The 21,392-nt window shown below is 39.3% G+C and overlaps 1 protein-coding gene across 1 annotated transcript in view; it reads right to left on the bottom strand.

Moving 5' to 3' along the window:
* Nucleotides 1-1,841: 1,841 nt before the first annotated feature.
* The window catches only part of clec16a (C-type lectin domain containing 16A), a 49,559-nt gene continuing 30,008 nt past the window's right edge, over nt 1,842-21,392 (bottom strand). The window contains exons 17-24 of the mRNA XM_042504234.1: nt 20,950-21,000; nt 20,693-20,821; nt 19,281-19,401; nt 10,754-10,905; nt 9,589-9,793; nt 8,564-8,734; nt 6,414-6,551; nt 1,842-4,407 (exon numbers count right to left, since the gene is read on the bottom strand). Coding sequence (XP_042360168.1) covers nt 3,854-4,407; nt 6,414-6,551; nt 8,564-8,734; nt 9,589-9,793; nt 10,754-10,905; nt 19,281-19,401; nt 20,693-20,821; nt 20,950-21,000 — 1,521 coding nt within the window. The 3' untranslated portion in view covers nt 1,842-3,853. The remainder of the gene's footprint in view (nt 4,408-6,413; nt 6,552-8,563; nt 8,735-9,588; nt 9,794-10,753; nt 10,906-19,280; nt 19,402-20,692; nt 20,822-20,949; nt 21,001-21,392) is intronic.

Raw genomic sequence — 21,392 nt, 5'->3', positions numbered from 1 at the left:
TAATTTATTGCAGTTCTTTATTTATTCCTCTGTTTCAGTTCATTAACAATAATTACAGGTTTAAAAGCAAAAAAGCATTTACAGAGCATACAAACATGTTACATACACGCACACTACAATCAGAGAGTAACGGAAGCGTGTCATGACGTTTGGATAGAGGTTGCCGATGGTTGACCTGCTGCCGCGTTGTCTTTCAACATGGCGGCGTGTTCAGTCAACCCATCAGAAGCAGCTCTACAAACTGTGCCAAGCCTCTTCAGCACGCCAGTGATCATCACTATCATTCTTCTGCTATTTACAGTAGCAAGATGGAAAGAGACAAAAACAAAAGAGTATTGCTCTGAATTTCTCCTTTACAAACTCGATGACTGTACAGTTACAAATAAAAGTGGTTGAGCATTAAGACTTGAGCTGTAAGTTAATGGCACAAAAAAGAAAGAGAAAATAGGGAGGGCTGAAGTTAATAATTAAAAATGCTGAGGAGATAATGAGAAAATATGTTCTACAGAATCCTGCTTTTGTTCCTAAGATTTACAAATAGAGTCATAAATCATGAATTAAGGATAAAACACACGGATCCCATTCAACATGATCAATAACACTGCAGTTTGGAGAGATAATTTGTCTGTTACATTCATCTCTCATTGGTTAGCTCTTAAGATTATTGCAGTAGTAAAGCTTTGTTCAGCTGATTAAAGGAGGGGTTCGCCCCCTCGACACTGACCTCAGAGCAGCACATAGCCCACATTCAGACGAGAACGCCCCAACTAAAAATTAAAAAAGTCTTTCCTTTGCGTTTTGAAAATATCCTCGCTCATAACATTGAGAGAATGACCCTCATGTACGCAGATCCGCAAAAACAACCAGGCCAGTAGTTGACGGTGCAACTTTGTCATGGTAAACCATAAATGCATGCAGGAAGTGCGGCCGTGACGTCAGCGTTCTCACAGGATCCGCGCATTGCCATTTACACCGCAACAGAAGAGGTTACGTTTCCGAAAGATTACACTTTGGAACCCTGCTTCAAAAGTTTGTGTTTGCATTTAATATTTCATGCAGGAACCGTTGCCGTGTTAAAAGCCCCTTCATGTTAGTTCATGTCAGTACCAAAACTTGCTTTTGGGTTTTGAGGTTATTATTTGTAAATTTCCTCGCTTTTAACGCAACCAACAATAAAATCTAAACACTAGGGCTGGGTATGGGTACTTGATATCATTAGGTATTTAGCAAAATAACCTAGTACCAAGAAGTAGTATCAAAATTTCTCCAGACAAAAAATACTTGCATTTATCCTCTTTTTCCCAAATTGAGAAAAAAATATTCTTGCTTTTGCTTGCAGCCAATCACAGCAAGCGTTGTACATTTCAATGCGACACGTGATTAGACCACAGTGGTTACAACCCACACAATGTGCAGTATAGTAAAGTCCAGCGCTGTGTTTTGGAGTTTGCATTCAGGGCGCTGAGATTCCAACAAAGTGTTTGAAAGTAAAGGTATCGAATTAAATAAGCTTTTGGTTTTGGTATCACTAAGGGTACTTGTATTGGTATCATCATCTTTTAAACGATTTCCGGTCCTAATACTGAAAGACAGAAAGGGCAGTCCAGCATTTCAAGATGCCACCAAAATGTTCAAAAGTATAGATAAACCACTCCATTCACATTATGAGTATGAATGAAGTACTTCACTGGTGCAGTGTCTCTTTAAGGACACTGGTATTGGTACTGGTGTCATAATTTTTTAAACCGACCCTACTAAACATTAGGTGCTTTAAGTTTTTTGCCTTTCCTTGAGAATCTAGATTTTATGCTGTACAAGAAGATGAATGGGGGATTTTTTTAATTTTTGGACATCTTTCTGTTTTGACAGACATTAAATCTCATTACAGACAGGATGTACTCTGTCTGTGTTAATCCAGATACATGGAGGGTTAAACTGAGCTCTGGTCAGTGCCTGAGGGGCAACCGGCAGATACATTCAACCCAGTGTTGCTGTGGCAGTGTGCAGACCTGAAGACGCGGATCATATTTCAAACGGTGTCTCATGACTCTTTAAAAGTTGGCACGCTAACACCACTTCTATCTATCAGCTCTATGTCACCCTATGAGGCTGTCAGTTAATCAAGCAAAGTAACTCTGAATCTATCGTCCTAAATATATCAAACAATACTCAACTTTTCAAAGAGAAAAACAGGAGTTCGCCTGTGTTGCTACAGGCTGAAATGCTTCAAGAAGAGAGTGAATGAATGTCTGCATGAACAAAGTGAATTATTAACTGCTACTCAGTGAACTGCTATCCATTATGTATAACCTGCACCACTCATTCAGCTCCATTCAGGTCTTTCAAAACAATTATTCTGTCAGTCAGGTTGCTTATCTGTGAATCTGCTCTGTGAATAAACACACATTATCTAATCCCTGCTGGCTTTAAACTACGGCATGGATATGGGAGGTCAGTTAGTGACCGAGAATTGAAGCTATAAATAAAACTCAACGAGGTCAAAGTTTGTTGATTATTGTTGCATATCTGACAGAAATGCTTTGTTAAACTGCACTCAAGCAACCCACACTGACCTGTCAGGCCACAAGCTCAACGATCGCAATGATGGAAACCAACTGTGATGACAATCAAAAAGCTGCTTTCACACACAGCTCATCTTGCACCTCAAGATGAATTAGTCCAAAAGTTTACTTGCAGGGGACATACACTTTAGGGGACAGTTCACCCACAAATCAAAAATACATGTTTTCCTTCTTAGCTGGAGTGCTATTTGTCAATTTAGAAAGAAAATAGTTCCTACTGAAACTGTTCAGAAGCTCTGTGAATTATCTCAATTAACTGGACCTTCTGGAAAAGGACACCACAATCTCAGTGCTGTCTACTTCCATTATATTGGAGAGAAGGCAGACATCTCTGTGGGCTCTTACACCAGCAACTCACAACCAAACAATCTAGATTGATAAATAACAAGACAGGTGAAATGAAAAATATGTATTTTTGAGTTCTGGTTGAACCGTCCCTTTAAAAAAAAAGTATGTGCTACAACGTAACATTAACACCAAATGAATGCTTACAGACCTGCTCCCTCCTCGCTGAAGATGCTGAAGATGCTGAAGATGATTTAACACATTTTCTACAATAGACACCAATCAGTCTATGGGAAATGAACGGATCATTACTTTACAATACCAGCTAAACAAAATGTAGAAAACACACACACAACCAAGGTGGCTGAATCATTCAAACACACCCAATGGCAGTTCTAGGTGGCAGTAACTGCTATCGGGTCTGACATGCAGCGGCAAAAAGGCAAGTGCAGCTGACTGTATGTAAAGCACGTGTGTGTGTGTGTGTGTGTGTGTGTGTGTGTGTGTGTGTGTGTTAGCATAGAAGTGACCACCACCTAAAACATTAGTGGTGAACGTAAGACAGAAAAATAGAGCAGGTCTAAACGGCTCACAGCAGCAGCATGTGGCGTATGCGTGTGTCTTTGAGCTGACAAACAATCGATCAGAATGAGTAAAAAACGTTGCTGGTTGTGCGCCTTTACACGCGCTTGCTAAAAACACGATTGGACACGCTCAGGTGCACAGAAAATCAAATGTGCTTTACGCCTTCCTCGAGTTCGCTGTCTCATCCTCTCTGAGTAAAAAGAGTCTTTCTTCATGTGCAAACACAAATGCTGAGATGCTTCCAAAATCCTCTTATGACTATTCGCATCACACACTATCTACAGGTAGCGACACGAAAATATACTGCGGTCAAACCGGATAGTTTAACTATCACACCTCACTGTCCTCTTAGTGCGCGAGAGACATGTTTAAGTGCATGAACGTGACTGTGTGTATGTTGCTTAATCCAGTTCAGGTGACTCTGGCGTTTCAGTGCGTGTCTCTGTGGCGTCTGTGTTCTCTACATGATCTTTATACGTGTCTTCACCTTCATGCTCGTTTTCTCCCTCTGGTCTCTCCAGTGCTTCATCAGTGGGAGTGACCAATTCTGTTGTTGTGGTTTCCTCTTTCACCGTTGCATCAGTCTCTGTCTCATCTGTCGGCGACCCCTCTTCGTCTTCTTTCTCTTCGCCACCATCCTCCTCCTCCTCCTCCTCTTCTGCGATGGAGGCGTCTGGTCTCTGGAGGGAGTGTATTGTGGGAATGTGGCTGGTGCAGGGGTGCAGGTGCGGTGAGTCTGCGGGGGGCAGCAGTGTGAGCGACTCCACGCTGAGGGTGTCTGCGCTGTTGTCGGTGAGGAGGGAGATGGTGGGCTGGGACGCTGGGGTGAGGCTCGGGGCCAAGGCTGTGACTGGGGCCGAGGGAGTAGAGGACACTAGTGTTACTTCTCCACCTCCTCCTTCCCCTTCTCCACCTGAGGAGGAGGGCGGGGTGTGCTCCAGAAATGTACCATCATCTAGAGAAGAGTGAGGAAGAGCGTGAGGCATGGTGGAAGACATGAAACTATGTGGCTTTTCTTTAAGAAAGCCTTAAAAAAATGTCTGTCCTGCTTGTTAACGTTCATTTTCTGAATAAAGATCATCTAAAAAGGTAAACAGTGTAGCTTACAATTATTATATCATAAAGTTCAACAAGAATATTATGAAATATCTCCAACTAGTGAAATTTCACAATATTTGCTGAACCCAGCAGAGACTTTAAAAACCTCATGATAACTTTGTAACCAGGGGGATACCGAACACCCTTAGGATTTGAACATGGCAACATCGACACACACGGGAGTAACTACATGTAGTAACTACATAGATCTATGCATATAAGAAGTAACACAGCACAGTGTGTTCACCAGGCACCTCCTTTTGTTTTCATTCTTACAATGTTGGGTTGGTTTCACGTGTTGAACATTAGTGCAGAACAGCTTTAAAAAGAAAGAAGAGGTACCGGATGGACACAGAACACAGGAATGTAATTATAAGTAGCGGAAGAAACACTACCTACAAAATAAGCTATGTGCAGCACTACAATGTAAACTACTATGTTACCATACTTACATTGTACAAGTTTAAGAATGCAAGATGAAAGACAACAAAACTGTTTTTACAATTATCACCGTCAGATGTAGAAAAATGGAAAAAACACTGTATGATGTATTACAGTTTTCTTAGGGAATGTAACTCTGGAGGTCTCTGCATTTCTGGGCCTATGAGTTGTAAACTGAGTGAATGTAATTAGCTAGACTGATTTACTTGTGCAACAATATCTGAAAACACTGGCTTGTTTCCACAAATGCACCCTCGTACTGGAATTGTTTTAGTCATTAAATAAAGCTTTTTTAAGATGTGCTGTTTACATTTGGTAATATTAGCTACAGTTATAAGAAACACTTACTGTCTATACCGACGTTGCCACGCTATGCAATACTTTAAGAAAAAAAAACAATATTCTATATGTCTTTCAGTATCACAGCAAAAAGAAAGAAAACTCCTATGCACACGAACTTGGACTTTTTTTCGTCTGTGCTGGTACAGAAAATGTCACTGAACACACACCTCCAGTCACGTGGTAGGTTCGTTGCTGGACATGCTTGAGGACCAGTTGATTTTCTTCCTCGTTTCATCTGTGCAGCCTTGAGTTGTAAATCTGATTGAAGAGCTGTTTTTTTTTTAAAATAACTTTAACTAAAATTGCAAAGTTTTCAAAGTGTGTTATTGAAAAAGTACCAAAGTTTTGATACCTTTGACAACCTTAAACTGTAAACATAGACTCAGTACCAAAAGAGCGGAGTCTGAACGTATGAAACGCTTGTATGAGATGAAACACTATTGATGTGAAAACTCAAATGGTGAATAAACAGCTAGAATCAACCTAACCAGAGTACTTAACCTTCCTAAACTCTCACTGCACTCAGTGTAACGTAACGCTCACCTGCTCCAGTATTCAGCTGAGGTGAGTTCAGGTGAAAGTGAGCAACAAAGCTTTGGAAACATACGCCCTGAATTACTTATAGCAGGAATTTACTTATGTTTGCTGCAACTCTGTAAACCAGTTTAACAGGTACTCTGAAGGGTGGATACATAATTACAGCAAACAACAAACTTAGTAACATATTGTGTATGACCCCAAGAGTTCTTATATACTAACGGCTCAACTGACAATACTGCAAACTAATGTGGTTTTTGTCTTGTGTGCATATGTAACTGTACCACAGTTACACCCTATACCCTAGATACGTGTCAAGGAGGTATGTGTGTGCTGTGTGCAGATATACTGCGTTGACCACACCTCAGTGCTCCAGTCTAGCTACGAGGTATGTTAGTTATTCTTTGCCAGTAAAATTTCTCTTTACCAAAAAGATTGATTTACATCACAGTCCAGATTCTGTGCCTTATAATGTAGCATATGTGCGTCTTTATGTGTGTATTTATGCATTTAGGGGGTGTTGATGTACTGTGTGTGAGCTACCTGTGGGGCTCTGAGCTGAAATAGTGCTTGCAGTAACAGAGTCACATCTTCCTGTGCTCCCACTCCCACTGGAGGGAGGCGAGGGGGAGGAGAGGGGCGATGGACTGTGCTGAGACACACAGTGAGCCACTGCAAAACCTGGAGACGGCGCACATGAACATAGACACACACGCACAGACATACAGTCATGTGTTACCATGGCTGGTAAATTATTTCATCTGACCATATCTCGCTCTAATGACTCAAGTTGAGTCTGAATTATTGTGTGGTACACAGCATATATACACACACATACACAACATGTACCTTCAGTAAGAGACTTATGTGTCAGGTGCAGTTTTTTTGCTTACATGCACATGTATGCCTATGTGTGTTTTCATATTCTGAGAGAAATATGAACTACAAACCACTGCAGTTCACCCAAAAGATACAGCAGTTAAGTACTAATCAGAAAAAAACATGTGAAAACATGTGGACCTAAATGAATGACTCAAATACAAGCCTGCTATCACTTTTTTTCCAGGACCTGCACGTGTTAAAGCTGGGGCAGACAGTTTTATCTTCCCATCTTTGGACAAAAATCCCCAAATAATCTTTAAGCACATTTTAATTCAAGTAGACTAAGAGAAAACTAGAACTCTGCATCTCCTCTTGGTTCTGTTTCCCGACATTGGGAAATCAGGGCTGTAAAAAGAGAGTTTGGCCAATCACAGATGTGCTTGCGTGTCCCCTCAGATTAAATGGCGGGGAATCCCACAAAGAAGTTGCTATTCCAACTTTGCCAACAACTGCCCACGCTGTGTAAATCAACCCAAAAAAGGAAGACGGACTTTTCAAGAGTCTAAAAGAGAGCCTTACAATACACGAAACAAAACAGGTGTCAATATTGGCAAAGCATTTCAGAGATGGAGAGAGAATGCTAATATTAGTTTAGCCTTCTCCTAACTGGGGCCAAAGACTTACGCCTGCTGCTTCAATTTTAAGTTTGTGTAGCATGACACTTCCAATTCACTCCTCACTGCTACAGACCACCACATCGAGAGGAGAGTGGGCAGCAGCTGCTGAGACGGACCCAAAGTTACTGGCAGAAAAATCAACGGTCCAGAAAAACCTGACTAACCGACGGATCAGCAAACTCTCTGTTGCTGTCGCTACAGGTGCGAACTTGTGCTGTTGTTGGTCACCAGCCTGCTGTAACACCCAGCACTGGGGGGATTCCACAGGCCAAATTTGAGCCACTTCAGCTGCCAACTGAAGACCAGTAACCAGAACTGCTGCCCCCTCTCCTCCTGGCTAAGAAGCCCACAGTGGCAGGGAGAAAGGCAGAGGGAGCCAGGGTGGGTAACTTGCTAGTTCTTCACTTATTTGTGGTCTGATAAACAGAGAGAAAACTCTACACTGAAATAAGATTAAATAAATCAATGCATGAGAATTGTCTGGTGGGAGGGGCTTAGGACAGAGAGGGGAGACCTGAAGGAGAGTATTGTAAAATTTGGCCTTTTTTGGTGCCTTTTCTAGATTTCTGCCTGCCCCAGCTTTAAATAAGAGCAGATTTCTTCACTGAGACAAACAAAATGTTCTACTCAGTAACTGCAGCAGGTTGTATGAATCCATGAAAAGGGATTTTTCAGGAACTAAAAAGGATACACAAGTGAACCTGAGGTAAAAGTACAGCAGATGGTATTTAAAATAAAAAGGAAATACATGTTTAATAAATGACAGCAAGGTCAGGGGAGTTTTCAGCAGCATTCTCAGGAGTCAAATCAAAAACCTATTTCCACCTAAGATACTATCACTATTTTGCTTGAAGGTCAAGGCAACTTTCAGAGAAAACTTTCTCTGAGAGTCTAAAAGAAAGGTCTTAATATATTTTAAATTACCTGATGCTATATTATTGATTATTATAATGATTAATATATGAGTATCTAGAGTGTGTCAATCACAGGAGAGCTTACTGCCATTGTTTTATGTTTGTATGATCATTCAGATCTAGATTATAAGCGCTCTGCTATTTTTCTTTTTAGTGTCTACTATGTTTACTTTTAAAGCCGAGAAAGAAGCACGAAAAGATGAGTTTCTGGATCTGTCAAGTCGTGTTTAGGCCTTAGTGTGTAGACGGTTTGTGTGGACTCTGGTTTTCTGTATTTCACCTGGTACTTTATCGACAGAGGCGAAGACTGATCTATTTGCCGTGGGATCGTTGGGCGCCCGTCTCGACTGCTCGTAGAACCGGAAAGGCAGAGCGCTGGGTGAAGCGTTGGATGTCTGACCGAAACCCAACACCTCTGTCGCACTGGGCTGCACAGGCAGGTCCAACAGAGCTGCATACGGAGGAAGGAGAGAGAGCAAGAGCACATTTATGGCGTCAAATGACAGAGAAGAGCGTCTACCTTACGTCACAGAGGGGGACTAAATTCAAACTTAGTCAAGAGCGTGTCTCACTGGTGTCCCCTGTATTTGTTTTTCACTAGTTTCAGTGTAACTAGGAAATGTTTTTGTATGCATGGATGTTTAGTCAATGAGACTTTTTGTAACTGCAGAGGCTATTTTGGCAGGACTCACATCCTCTTTTAATTTGCTGCATTGGCAAGATTTCTGATTTCTGTTATGACTTTTGTGTGTAATTCTACAGAACATCGTGAGGGGAAGTACAAGTGACTGATGGGCAAATCCATCAGTGAGAAATGACTGGAGGAGGGGGATGTCATTTTTAAAAATGGACTAATTGATTAGAACTGAGCAAGGAAATGATAGCTCTTAAAGAAATTAGCTATCAACTCTGTTGGAGAGCAGTTTCACTTCAATTAAATTTAGTAAAGTGACTAATAATTAATTGACCTTTTGATTACGCTTTTTTAATAATGTTTAATGAATCAGTGAAGCCCTGCTAAACATCTGTTAGGAGCAGTTAAACTTAAACATAAACTTTATTTAATTGTCTATTGTTATATTTTCGGTGCTGTGTACTACTGTTTTAAAGAGTTTTATTTTAACTCATTGTTTCGTGGTTGACATCTCATGATTTCAGTTAAAATCCACTTTACCGTATTTTCAAAGTGGCTTCTTAAAAACTTTCAACCTGTACGTGAAAAAAAAACAACCACACTACAAATGCTGAGGGGGTTTGACCTATTAAGCGAAGGCAGAAGCTTTAAACGACTTCCTGTTTACTCACCTGCGATCCTCTGCATCTTCATGCGTCTGGCCTGGATGCGACCCTTGGCCAGCCTCTGCTTGGCGATGATGCAGCGGATGTGGTCGGCAAAGATGAAGTTGGCCTGCAGGATGGGCAGGGGCTTGGCGTGGGGATTGGAGCTGGGCTTATGGATGACGATGTTCAGCGCTCTGCTATCGTCCTCAACGCCAGACACCTGCATGTCCTGTTGAGAGAGGGAGGGAGGGAGGGAGGGAGGGAGATAGTGTTGGACAGATTAAATAATGAGATGTAAAGAAAAAGTAAAATGGAGAAAGTGGGAATGAAAAAGTGACAATAAGAATAAAACAGTGCAACAAAGACAGACAGAAACAAGAAAATAATTTGAGTAAAGTAGCATGAAGCAAAAATGATAAAAAAGTGACTTAAAGGGGAGATAAATCTAATGTTAATGTTAATGTTAGATGGATTTGCAAGTTCAGGCCAAAAAACAGCAGTTCACATTCACAGAGAAGAAAAAGGAAGGAAATGTTATATGATATAGACTCAAATAATCAGGAAACACATTGTAAAAAGACTTCCACTGTGTCTGTTTCATAACAGCATACTGTATGCTCTGTTATTCATATTTTGGAACTTCGCTAGAAAAATTAAATGCAAAATCACTTTAGCTTATCTGAAACCATACTGACACAGCATGATTTAACATGTTTGACCCATCAACATGCCTAGAAATGACGTAAATGTGTTACTGTATGCTCAGTCATGATTTCTAGAATGCCTCCAGGTATAAGAGAATAAAAAAGGCTCACACAACAACAAGTCAACATCTGATAAATTAAGAGGAGAAAGAAAAAAAGAAGAGAAACAAGAACTTGGAGGGAGTGAGAGGGAGGATTGAGAAAACTGAGACAAAAAAGGAATGGGACATAGTATAAAATATTCTGTAAATTCATAAGATCTTGACTCAGTAACAGTAAAGTTGATGTGGATGAATTGGAGCTAGAAAAGAGGGAAAAAAATAAAATATGTGTAAAGTATACAAGAAGAGGAAAGTAGAAGTAGTTAAAATATAAAATAAAAAAATAAAAAACATAAATTGATTGTTCTATTGACTGAGCATTTCATTCACTCTTTAGCACAAATATTCATACACACAGACATCAACACAGCACTTTTCTCTTACTTGCAGAAGGCCCGCAAACTTGACTACACCCCATCCAAGGCGTTTGGTTTCTGGTTCAACCAGACTCATCTGGTACACATCGACAGCGAGGAACCTCTGGGCCTGGCCGCCATCTTTACTGACCACCATACAGGCTATCAGGTCACTATTATCTGAAAAAAACGACAAGACACGACAGTGAATTACTGCTATGTTACTAAACTCCAGGTATGGCTGAATAGGTGCCTCGAGTACGTCCGTGACCTTTATCAAACACAATATCACCTCTAATGACCAATATTATGCACTCAAATCATGAAATATGCCATTTCAATAGACACAAAAGATCAAGAGTCTGCAGCCAGGACAGGAGTCATCTCCATAGAGTTAAAATATGTACAGTAAGTGATGAAAGGAATGTAAAATAGTGTTTTTGCAGGCCCAGGCCTGTCCTGCAGCACTACAGTGCAAAGTGGTACTTGGAATTTCTCTTGTGCTGCTTTTCCAAGTATTTAAATCTTTGAAACCTGAAGCACACTGGAGTGATTTCTTTCTTCACCATGTTCACAATTTTAGTTTACAACATTAGCATGTTAGCGTCTGCTATTTAGCACAGCAGTTGAAATGTATCAGACATAAAGAAATGTATGGTTTGTGTCTTGTCTTGGTTTGGTATTCAGTCCTCAGAGTCCTTCACACTTGGCACATTTTATGAGAGGAGGCTATAGACATCTGGAGGTTAAGATGAGACAAAGACCTCTGTCTGTCCCAACATAAATAGTCTTAAGCAACGGTTGCACAGCATGTTTTGCCTTTTCCATGGTGGTGTTATTGTAAGGGATTCTGTATGCATGGGGACACACTGTAAAAAGCTGATAAAATGTAATGTTACTTAAATGTTTTGGTAAATCTGTGTGCATGCATACATGCTGTACCAAGAGTTTCGGTCATGTCAGATTGATGTCATAAACATGCATTATATTAAAGTAAAGACTCAAGTTTATTATATCAGTCAAAGTGAAGATTGACAAAAGGTTTTCCACATCAGGCGCTAAACATAGAGTACAGCTGATGTGAGTGTCATTGTTCTTTGCAGGAACTTTTGCAGGAAGACCCTGACACATTGTGATCAGTGTCGCCACCTCTTTTCCACTGAAAGTAGTGACTACAGCTTTAGATGATGTCATGCGCTCATTTGCAAAATGGTGCTGTCACTGCGTATTAATATTAGCATTCAAACTTTGCTGAATTAGGTTCAATAAAACAAATCATCATCATCAAAAAACAAACAAAAAAACCCAAAACATATGAGTATCATGAAAGCTTTGCTCAGAAGGAGACATGCATATACTCCTGCACGAGAAGCTCATGACAATGCAAGATTTAAAAATTAATGACGTCCTCCTACACTGAGTTGTAACATTAGCTAGCTAAATGGTCAAAGTCAGCTAGCAGTGGACGCACGCTTCCTTCTGAATGTTGATACAGCTGGCAGGTGCAGTTTGGTAGAAAGAAAATAGCCCCTCCTTGAAACTGCAAACAACAAGGTCTGTGGATTATCTTGAGTAACTGGGTCATGATTTCTGGAAAGAGACATTGCTGTTGAGTTTTTTTGTGATTTAAACACCACCAGCACCACATGTGCCGTCTAGTTCCATTAAATATGGGAGAGAAGGCCAAACATCTCTACGGCTGATATCTGTGACACACAGCAACTCACACTGAAACAATACAGATTGACAAATAGCGCTATAGGTAAGAGGAAAAATATATATTTTTGATTTTATGGTAAACCGTGTCTTTAGTAAGCTTTATAATAGACATTTCCACTTTAAATGCTGTAAAAATTATAGCACAGGGTACATAAAATGTATCATGAACATACAGAGTAGACATGGAGCACTTTCTTAGGACAAAGGTTGTTAATTAAACAATGAAGTTTCAATAAAATAAAATACAACAATAAATTGTCAGATGATGGAGATTAAAAATACTATATCGCCCACTAAAACACAACACTAAGATGACAGACTGAGACACACATGATTCATCATGGATATTTCACTGGAATATACTTGATTACTAATGCAAACCACATAAAATGAAGATACTGTAACTTTAACAGTGAGCTTCTGTTTTATTCTTCAATTGAAATTCAGACCCAACAATGAGTCATCTTCTTTAGAAACACCAAGGTGCAAAAATAAAAATACAGTCACTTGCCAGTCACTGAAAGAGTACAGTAGTGCTACTCCTAAAACACCTAAAGTGTATAGTTATTATTACTTAAACTATTCTTAATAAAGCAGTTTTATTTTTTTACTGTTGAGCTGCATTTGACTATAAAATTACTTTTGTGTCCACACACTAAAGTACATCCATACTGATACAAAGCACACAGTCAAAACAGACACACTCTTACACACACTTAAAGGGCAGAGCAGACTTTTCTCCCACGTATATCAGGGCGGTAAAGAAATGATAAGCCCACATCTTCAGTTTACTACAACACCTACAGAGAGGCAAACACGTAATGTGGGACTGATGCTGATCTGATTTGACAAGGCTGGTTTTGGTTTTAATATCACCCAACGCAACTGATTATAAATGTAAACTGGTAACACCTCACTAATGTACAGTCCCCCAAGGAAACTTCTATTATGCATGTAGAGTCTCACTCATGTCCTTTCAACTATTTATGCTCTATTGTTCCTTGATTCATCTTTACATTGTGAGTGGCTAATGTTAAACATGTGAAATTGGCTGAAGTACGTTTGTTCATTTAAGTTGCCTCCATGTTCACAGCTGTTGATGATGACTACATACTACATGGTGGCTTGTGGTGTAAATTATAGTGGCACCCTTTGGTTATATGACTTTCTCTCTTTCCTATATAAAACGATACAGAGGGTTACCAGGAACTTGCCTTTACACACTGAAACAGTGTGAAGGGAAAAGTACCTGCAGCTGCAGAGGTAGTCCCCGACTCACTAAGCCAGCAAAGTGACGCTAACAGCAAAATGGTCGGAGAAATTAGGGGAAATTTGATGGCCTGAATCCCCTGACCAGCTGGAAAAAAAACCCTCCCACCCCTGACTTCTTATTAACTTTGAGCTACCGAAGGCGGGGGTGGGGGTGGGTCCACTTGGTCATAAAGGCATGAGAATTTTGATCATTTAATTGACGACACCTTGACTTTGGGATCTTTAAAAGTTTCTATGACTGAACTTGTTTTGAAAGTACTTTTGGACAAATTGCAGGGAAGCACCTCTCTTTTTAAGATTTGGTGTCAAGTATCTTTCCATCTTTTAGCAAAGTCAACTCTGTATGGATACATAGATTTTAAATCTAAAAGATGGGATAGGATTAAATAAGTTTAGACTTCTACCTTCTCCTTTTCAGACATGAAAAAAATTAGACACACACACACACACACACACACACACACACACACACACTTTTTTAATTTACTTTTTCTAATTATTATTTTATTAACATGTTTGAAATTAAACATAATTCAGATTCAAAACTCAATTCAATTCAAGTTAATTCTTAGATACCCTCCCTCTCATAGAAGATGGTTGTTAAGAACAAAAGGAATATTAATGTTTATTCAGCAGTTACTGTTGCAGTGCCTGGAGGCATTCTGCTGTGTCACGTGTTACATTTATCAGTCCTTTTTGCCGGTTATCATCATTAGTCATTCAGCAAATGTGTTGTTGATGCTATTTATTGCAATAAAATTCTTCAGAAATTTGCTTAAGAAGAAATACACCCTGTGTTTTGCCTTTTTTTTTTTTTTTTTTTAAGAAACAGTGTGTAAGCTTTGGCCAAGTTGGCCCACATGAATACATGAATGGCCCTATCTAGAGCCAGTGTTTGGTTTGTCCGTTGTGGGCTATTTCAGAAATATTACAGTGCAACGTGGTGATCTCCATAGACACCCGCTCCCCGTGTGAATATTATCAACTCATTCTAAGCTAACTAAAACACAACAATCCTTATTTTCAGGTTATTATACACTAAACAAAACATACTTAATATATCATATTCCATTTCTGCCAATATATCCCCCTAAATCCTACACACTGGACATTTAACTACAATCAAAGTGCCAGTGAGCAAGATGGCGCCGTGTAGCTCTCTGTTACGTGTTCAACACTCCCCGTCCTTTCAAGTATTCCCTGGAGCTATCAAGTGACACGAAATAAACTTGCCAGGTTGCCCAAACATTACTGAAGGTAGACAATGGAGTGATTGTATTCACAGGTACAAGAAAAAAAACAAAAAACATGTGACTCCAGTTTAGATTCTCGCTTCATATCCCTTGAGCATTTCATGCTGCGATAACAGAAATGACTGGTTACACCTGATCATGTCCGTATAACACAAAGTCAGTGTCATCAATAATCTTCAAAAGTGACTATTTGAACAACTGTGACAATTTTAAACTCATTGTTGTGGATTACCGTTTTTGCATGGTCATGTGATTCACAAATATATGCAACTAGGAGTAGGTGCACTTACTAAACTCCACTTTTTCTGTTAAGGTTCCTGTTGATGGGAATGCAACATGACCTTCCAGTTGCAAGACCATCTGTATGAAACCACAAGACTACTACTGCACTGACACAATACACAGGTACAGACATTAGCAAATGTTCTGTGTTTCAACAGCTACCCAAGGATGTGGTGAAATGGAGGAGGTGGCAACTTAATGGTCAAAATAAGGAGTTTGTGGGTGGAAGGTTGCAGGTTCAAATCCCCCAACCCACAAGGAAAAACCCTCCCTCTTTCCACAATTACTCTGCCAGAGTGTTCTTAGTAAACCACCTTGCTCAAATGAAAGTGACAGTGACTTAGTAAGAACTAGAATTACCGCCTTGTGGTTGTATGCCTCAGCTAACCAGTCAAATAGCAGTTCACATCAATGTCTGTCTAGACTCATATGTATCCATGACAACAGACAATGCTTTAAATATACACGTTGCTGTAAAGAAGCTACTAATTCTGAAATGTGGATGCTTCACACATCTTCAGCACGCCAAAAAGGTGGTTTCAAGGTGGGCACTTAGGATAGTGTCACCAATTCAGTATTTGATTAAATGCCTCCCATTCTGTTCCTCAGGTATGGCCTTGAGTAATGGCCAGAGAAGTGTTTTGGTAGACCATTACAAATCACAAGTGGAGTTGACCTTTGACCTTCAGGATATATAATGTCATCACATCTTCATTTTATCAGATTAGACATTTCTGTGTAATTTTGTCATAATTAGCATGTGAATTCTTAAGTTTTAGCCAAAAATCTGTTTTGTGAGGTCGACTTTGACATTTGACCCACAAAATTTAAGTTTAAGTTTGAAAGCCAAATTTGAGGAAATTCCCTAAAGGTGTTTTTAAGATATTGTGCTCACAAGAATGAGAACAACACATCTTTTGTGTACATACTATTCTATTACTTACTTATTATTATGTGTACATACCTTATTTCCTCTATGTACATACTTATTTTATTACTTATTTATTGTTATTTGTTATTGTTATTTTCTTTGTTACATTTCACTTTTCTTTTTTCATGCTGCTGTAACATTTGGAATTTCCCCCAATGGGGGATCAATAAAGGAATATTCTATTCTATTCTAACACATGGTCACAGTTACCTTGAGATTTGACCTTTGACCACCAAATTCTAATAATTTCATGGTTGTGTCCAAGTGGGCGTTTGTGCCAAATCAGAGGAAATCCCCTCAAAATGTTCTTGACATATTTCGTTCATGAGAATGGGACAGACAGACAACCTGAAAAAATGATGCTTCCAGCCATGACTGTTGGTGCAGATGCATAGAAAAGGAAACAAAGTAGTAAACCCCAAAATGTTAAAGCAACATATTTTTTAACCATACATGTGTAAAGTTAAATGCAAGATGGATAACCATAATAACAAATAATTTTTAACTGAATCTTTTCAAGTTACAGAATTTTACTGGAAATCATGTCATATATGTTATGATAACATTTATAGACTATCATTAATTTTATCTGCCACAGACTCTTTCAACAGGCATTTGGAATGTAAAAACAGTCAGTTTCAATCACTGAATTCAATTTGAAAGTAAAACTGCACGGTGACATTTGGTTTCAATAAGTATGTTTCTATCTAGATCCATCAAGTATTCTTTTTTTTAGATATAATTTGCCCTTCCACAAAAAGGGAAATGAAGAAATACCAGAATTAAGTTTGTTTCCATTACCAGTCTAGCTTTCACCACAAAACATCAATCACAAAAGCGAAAAGTCTCTCAAGAATGAAAACTAGGTCAGCTATGAATGTCAGCTTATTATGGCTGTTTCATGCAGTCTGGGGACAAAATGTATAAAAAAAAAAAGAATACATATATTTTTAAATATTATGATGCATAAACCAATGGCAACATGACCACAACACATCTACAAAAATCATCTTGCTTCTGCGTAATTGGTTTCATCCATTCATCAGGCTTCTTTTTTCAGGTTTAAATCTTTAATCGTTCTGCAAATGTGTTTTCAAAAAGTACCGAAACTGCTGATCAGTCATCAGAGATGATATGATAACTCTTAAAAGGCCATGGCTACAAAGATTTGCCACAGGCTGTACAGTCATCACTACTTAGTAAACAACCCCATGGAATTTACAATGAACTCTTCTCTTCGAGTAGAATTCTAAGAAATGATATTAATGGTACGTCTGTAGCCTTTCCATTCTTTCAAATCACAAATAAGATTAAATATATGATGTAGGTAAAACAAACCCAAATACAGAACATTTTACTTGTATAGTGGTGCATGAAATGTAATTTGCAAAAAACTGTGTAACTTTCTTAACTTTTCATCCTTATAGTTGTGCGAATGATCAGTGCAGAGAATGAGAGAAGAAAAGAAATAGTGCAAATAAAGTGTGAAAGAGGAAAAGAAAACACACTGTAGAAGAAACTTTCTCTGCTTGCATCATAAGGTACACCTAATATAAATACTACATGACATATTGCGGAGTTTGTGGTCAGTGTTACTTTCTTTCTGAGAGCCTTGCTTATCAAAATAAACTTAAAATAAAATAAAAACGAGGGAATAGGCCCATTTCAAAGAAGAGAGGTGTCCTTCCTGTCTACACTTCCACTCCGCAGTCAGATCGAAAGCCATGACTGAATCGGTATAAACTCTATCCTTTCATTTTTATTATGTAAGTGACACTGAAATTAATTTTTACAAGGTAGTAATAACACACTATAAAACAATAATATAATTGCGTCAAAGGTGTCATCTATCCATGTCTATTTCAACTCATCCAGCGCAGGGCTGATAGCTGACATTGGGCGGGAGCTGTGGTCACATTGTGACGGCATGCCTTGCAAATATGATAGCCATCTTTTACCACAGATCATGAAGAAAAAAACTGGACTTATACACTACGTAAGATGAACAGTAATTGTTTGTTTTTTAATCCTATGTGATTCCCTTGTCATTTTGGAGATATCCAAAATGCTCCCACATTGTGGGCATTATTTAATAATAAAAAAAGAAATACAAATGGCTTAACCTTCAACATACTTTGGCGTGCAGCCTTGATGCAGCACCTTTGTGAGAACAATGATTCTGAAATTACCTTTTGAACTTACACACTTGAACAACACGTTATTCTTTATAAGTGAGTTGCAGCCTACTTTTAGTTACTGACAAGTGGAGCACTGTAAGGTTGCGTTGACAGAAAGTTGAATATATACATACATTTTGTATTATTTAAAGGTGTCATAGCACTGGTACTGCAAAAGTATGCATGTACATGTCAGCAAAAAAAAAGGCACAAACAACTTTGCAGAGCTTGTGCACTGAGTGTGTGTGACATCACTCCTGTTCACATCACTGTATGTGTGATATCTGACGAGGCAGAGCTAACCACGTGCAAGTTTCCTTCACATCATCTACACACCTGTGTACAGTAAGAGAAGGTTGTTCAGGTTATCTCGGCGTGTGGGAAGCTGCGTGCTCACATACGTGTGAGTGTGTCTGTATACTCGTCTGTGGTTGTGAATGTTGGCATGTGCATGTGTGTGGGTTAAGACTGAACTGAACCGTCCGTGTTGTACATCGAATGCTGTCCTCTGCAGAGAGAGTGTGTTCGACAGAGAGAAAGCGTGTCTGATGTGAGGCAGACATTCATGCTGTAAATGCAGATTGATGAAAGTTGTTTTGCGGAAACTGTAAACTGGTGGGGTAGTTTAGAGTTGTTTATCCTTCTCACGTAGGTAAAGAGGCCAGTGCCTGTAATTTTCTTTCCTTGCCTTTCATAGGTTACACTTTAATTGAACTAATTAAATTAAATTATGTCTTTTATGGTGTCCCTCCTTGAAGTTTGACCCTATTTCCCAAAAGTGTAAAAATTATAAATAAGCACACAAGCCCTCCTGAAGCATGTGGTCTACAAGTATAGAGTATGCCTCTGTTACTCTGTGGGTTTGTGTTCATGTGTGAGTTTCTGTGTGTGTATGTGTGTGTGTGTGTGTGTGTGTCTTACTGAGGTCTAGGACGTCATCTGTCTTGATGAGGTCTTCAGGTCTCGTCAGAGGCAGCTGCGTCTCGGGTTCTCCCTGGAGCTGAAGCGATAAGGACCGCAACATGAAGAACACACGGATCGCCTGTGCAGAGAGCAGAGAGGTCCCGCATAAACAGAGATGTTATGTTAAATGAACAGTTCACCTCAAAATCCAAAATATATTTTTTTCTCTTAACAGTAGTGCTATTTTTCAATCTAGATTATTTTGGTGTGAGTTGCAGTGTTGGAGATATTGGCCGTAGTGATGTCTGCCTTCTCTCCAATATAATGGAACTAGATTGGTGCTCTGAGTGACAAAAACAATCCATTTGAAAAACTCAAAAGCAATGTCTCTGTCCAGAAACCATGACATGGTTACTGAAAATAATCCACAGATCGTGCTGTGAGCAGTTCATTTACAAACTATTTTATTTCTATTGAACTACACCCGCCAACCTTATCACTGCACTGAAGGAAAGCACCAACTAATGTTACAGTTCAGTCCAGGAGGATGCCATTAATGTTTGCATTCATCTCGTGCAGTCACCAGCACAAGCCTCTCGTCCATGAATAGATATATGCGTTCCTGCTGCGTGGTGATTCCATAAGCGGGTGTGGTTTGGACAGAAAAAAATCAAATTGCTTGCAACAAGGTCTGTGGATTATCTTGAGTAACCAGGTCATGATTTCTGGAAAGAGACATTGCTGTTGAGTTTTCTCATGTATTTTTTTGGCCGAGTGCCATCTAGTTCCATTATATTAGACTGAAGGCAGACGTCTCTACGGCCAATATTTCCAACACTCTGCAACCCACACCCAAACAATCTAGACTGATAAACAGCAATAAGGGTAAGAGGAAAAATATGTATTTTTGATTTGGGGGTGAACTGTCCATTTAAATCCACTTTCCTGTCTAAAACATACAGTTACAACAAGCCAATATAAGAATTTAAGCATGACAACGCTCCAAAAAAAATGCCATTAGAGAACAATAGGTGAGGCTGATACGTCAGCCTTACAGTGTTTTTGTCACTGTCAGAATCAGGTTAATGCGTTTCATCTTTCATCTGAGCTTTGTAGTGCTGCAGTTTGTGTGCATCATGGATGCTTTTTTGGCAGAGCACCAAACCAAAGGAATGTGACGTGAGATGCACCTGGTATGTGTGTTACAGTGCAATTACCCTGATGTTTTAATGTCAACAATTCTCTAAGTAAAAATAGTTCTACTTAAATTTGCATATGGCATCAAGACGAAATTCATATTTATAGTACAAGACCCGACTTTCCCACAATCTTACATTTCTGAGAGTCACTGATTTCAGACTTAAGTGTTAGATGCATAGACTTAGTAATGTAGACTAAGCTTAAGCGTGCGTGCGTGTGTGTGAACATACCTTGCGTGTCTTTTCTACGTCACCGCAGGGCAGTCTCTTTACAAAGTCAATGCCAGTCAGAGGGGTCCCGGTGGGTGGCAGCAGCACTGAGGCATCCATCATTAGATACTCCACATTCAGCGGTTTACTCTGCAACATACACACATGCACAAGTCCAGACAAGCCCACGCACAGCACCGCACAAACATTACGAACACTGGAATTTTTTTCTGTAAGCTCAGGTCAATCATGCTACATTTTTTAAAAGGCCAACTAACCGTCATGCTCCTGTATTCATCTTCAAACATGTCCAGAAAGATCTCCTCGCCCTGTAATGACATGAAACAACTGGTAAATTAAAAATACTGCAGAAAATGTGTGGACAAAACATTTACAGTGAATTTTCAGATGGCTCGTGATTTTCAGAGTTTCACTGCCTTTTTGCATAAAGTGAACTCAGCTGTCAAAATGTTAGATGTATTCACACAATAAGTGTGTATGCATAATCTCTATGGACACACTGTTCTGTATGATAAATACATATTACACATCATGCATGCATACCCACTCACTCCTCTACACCCTTTCTTGTTAACCATCATCCTGGAACAGTGCCAAAGCAGCCAATACTAAATAGTAAAAGTCGTAACATACTGATTTTAAAGTTGTGGGCCATACTGGAATGTTTCTGTACACATTCTCTATCAACTAAAACTCTGAT

The sequence above is a fragment of the Plectropomus leopardus genome, chromosome 17 (genome assembly GCF_008729295.1).
Source record: "Plectropomus leopardus isolate mb chromosome 17, YSFRI_Pleo_2.0, whole genome shotgun sequence".
Lineage (NCBI taxonomy): Eukaryota > Metazoa > Chordata > Actinopteri > Perciformes > Serranidae > Plectropomus > Plectropomus leopardus.
The sequence above is the reverse complement of the archived record's forward strand: the minus strand, read 5'-3'. Positions and strand labels throughout refer to the sequence as shown.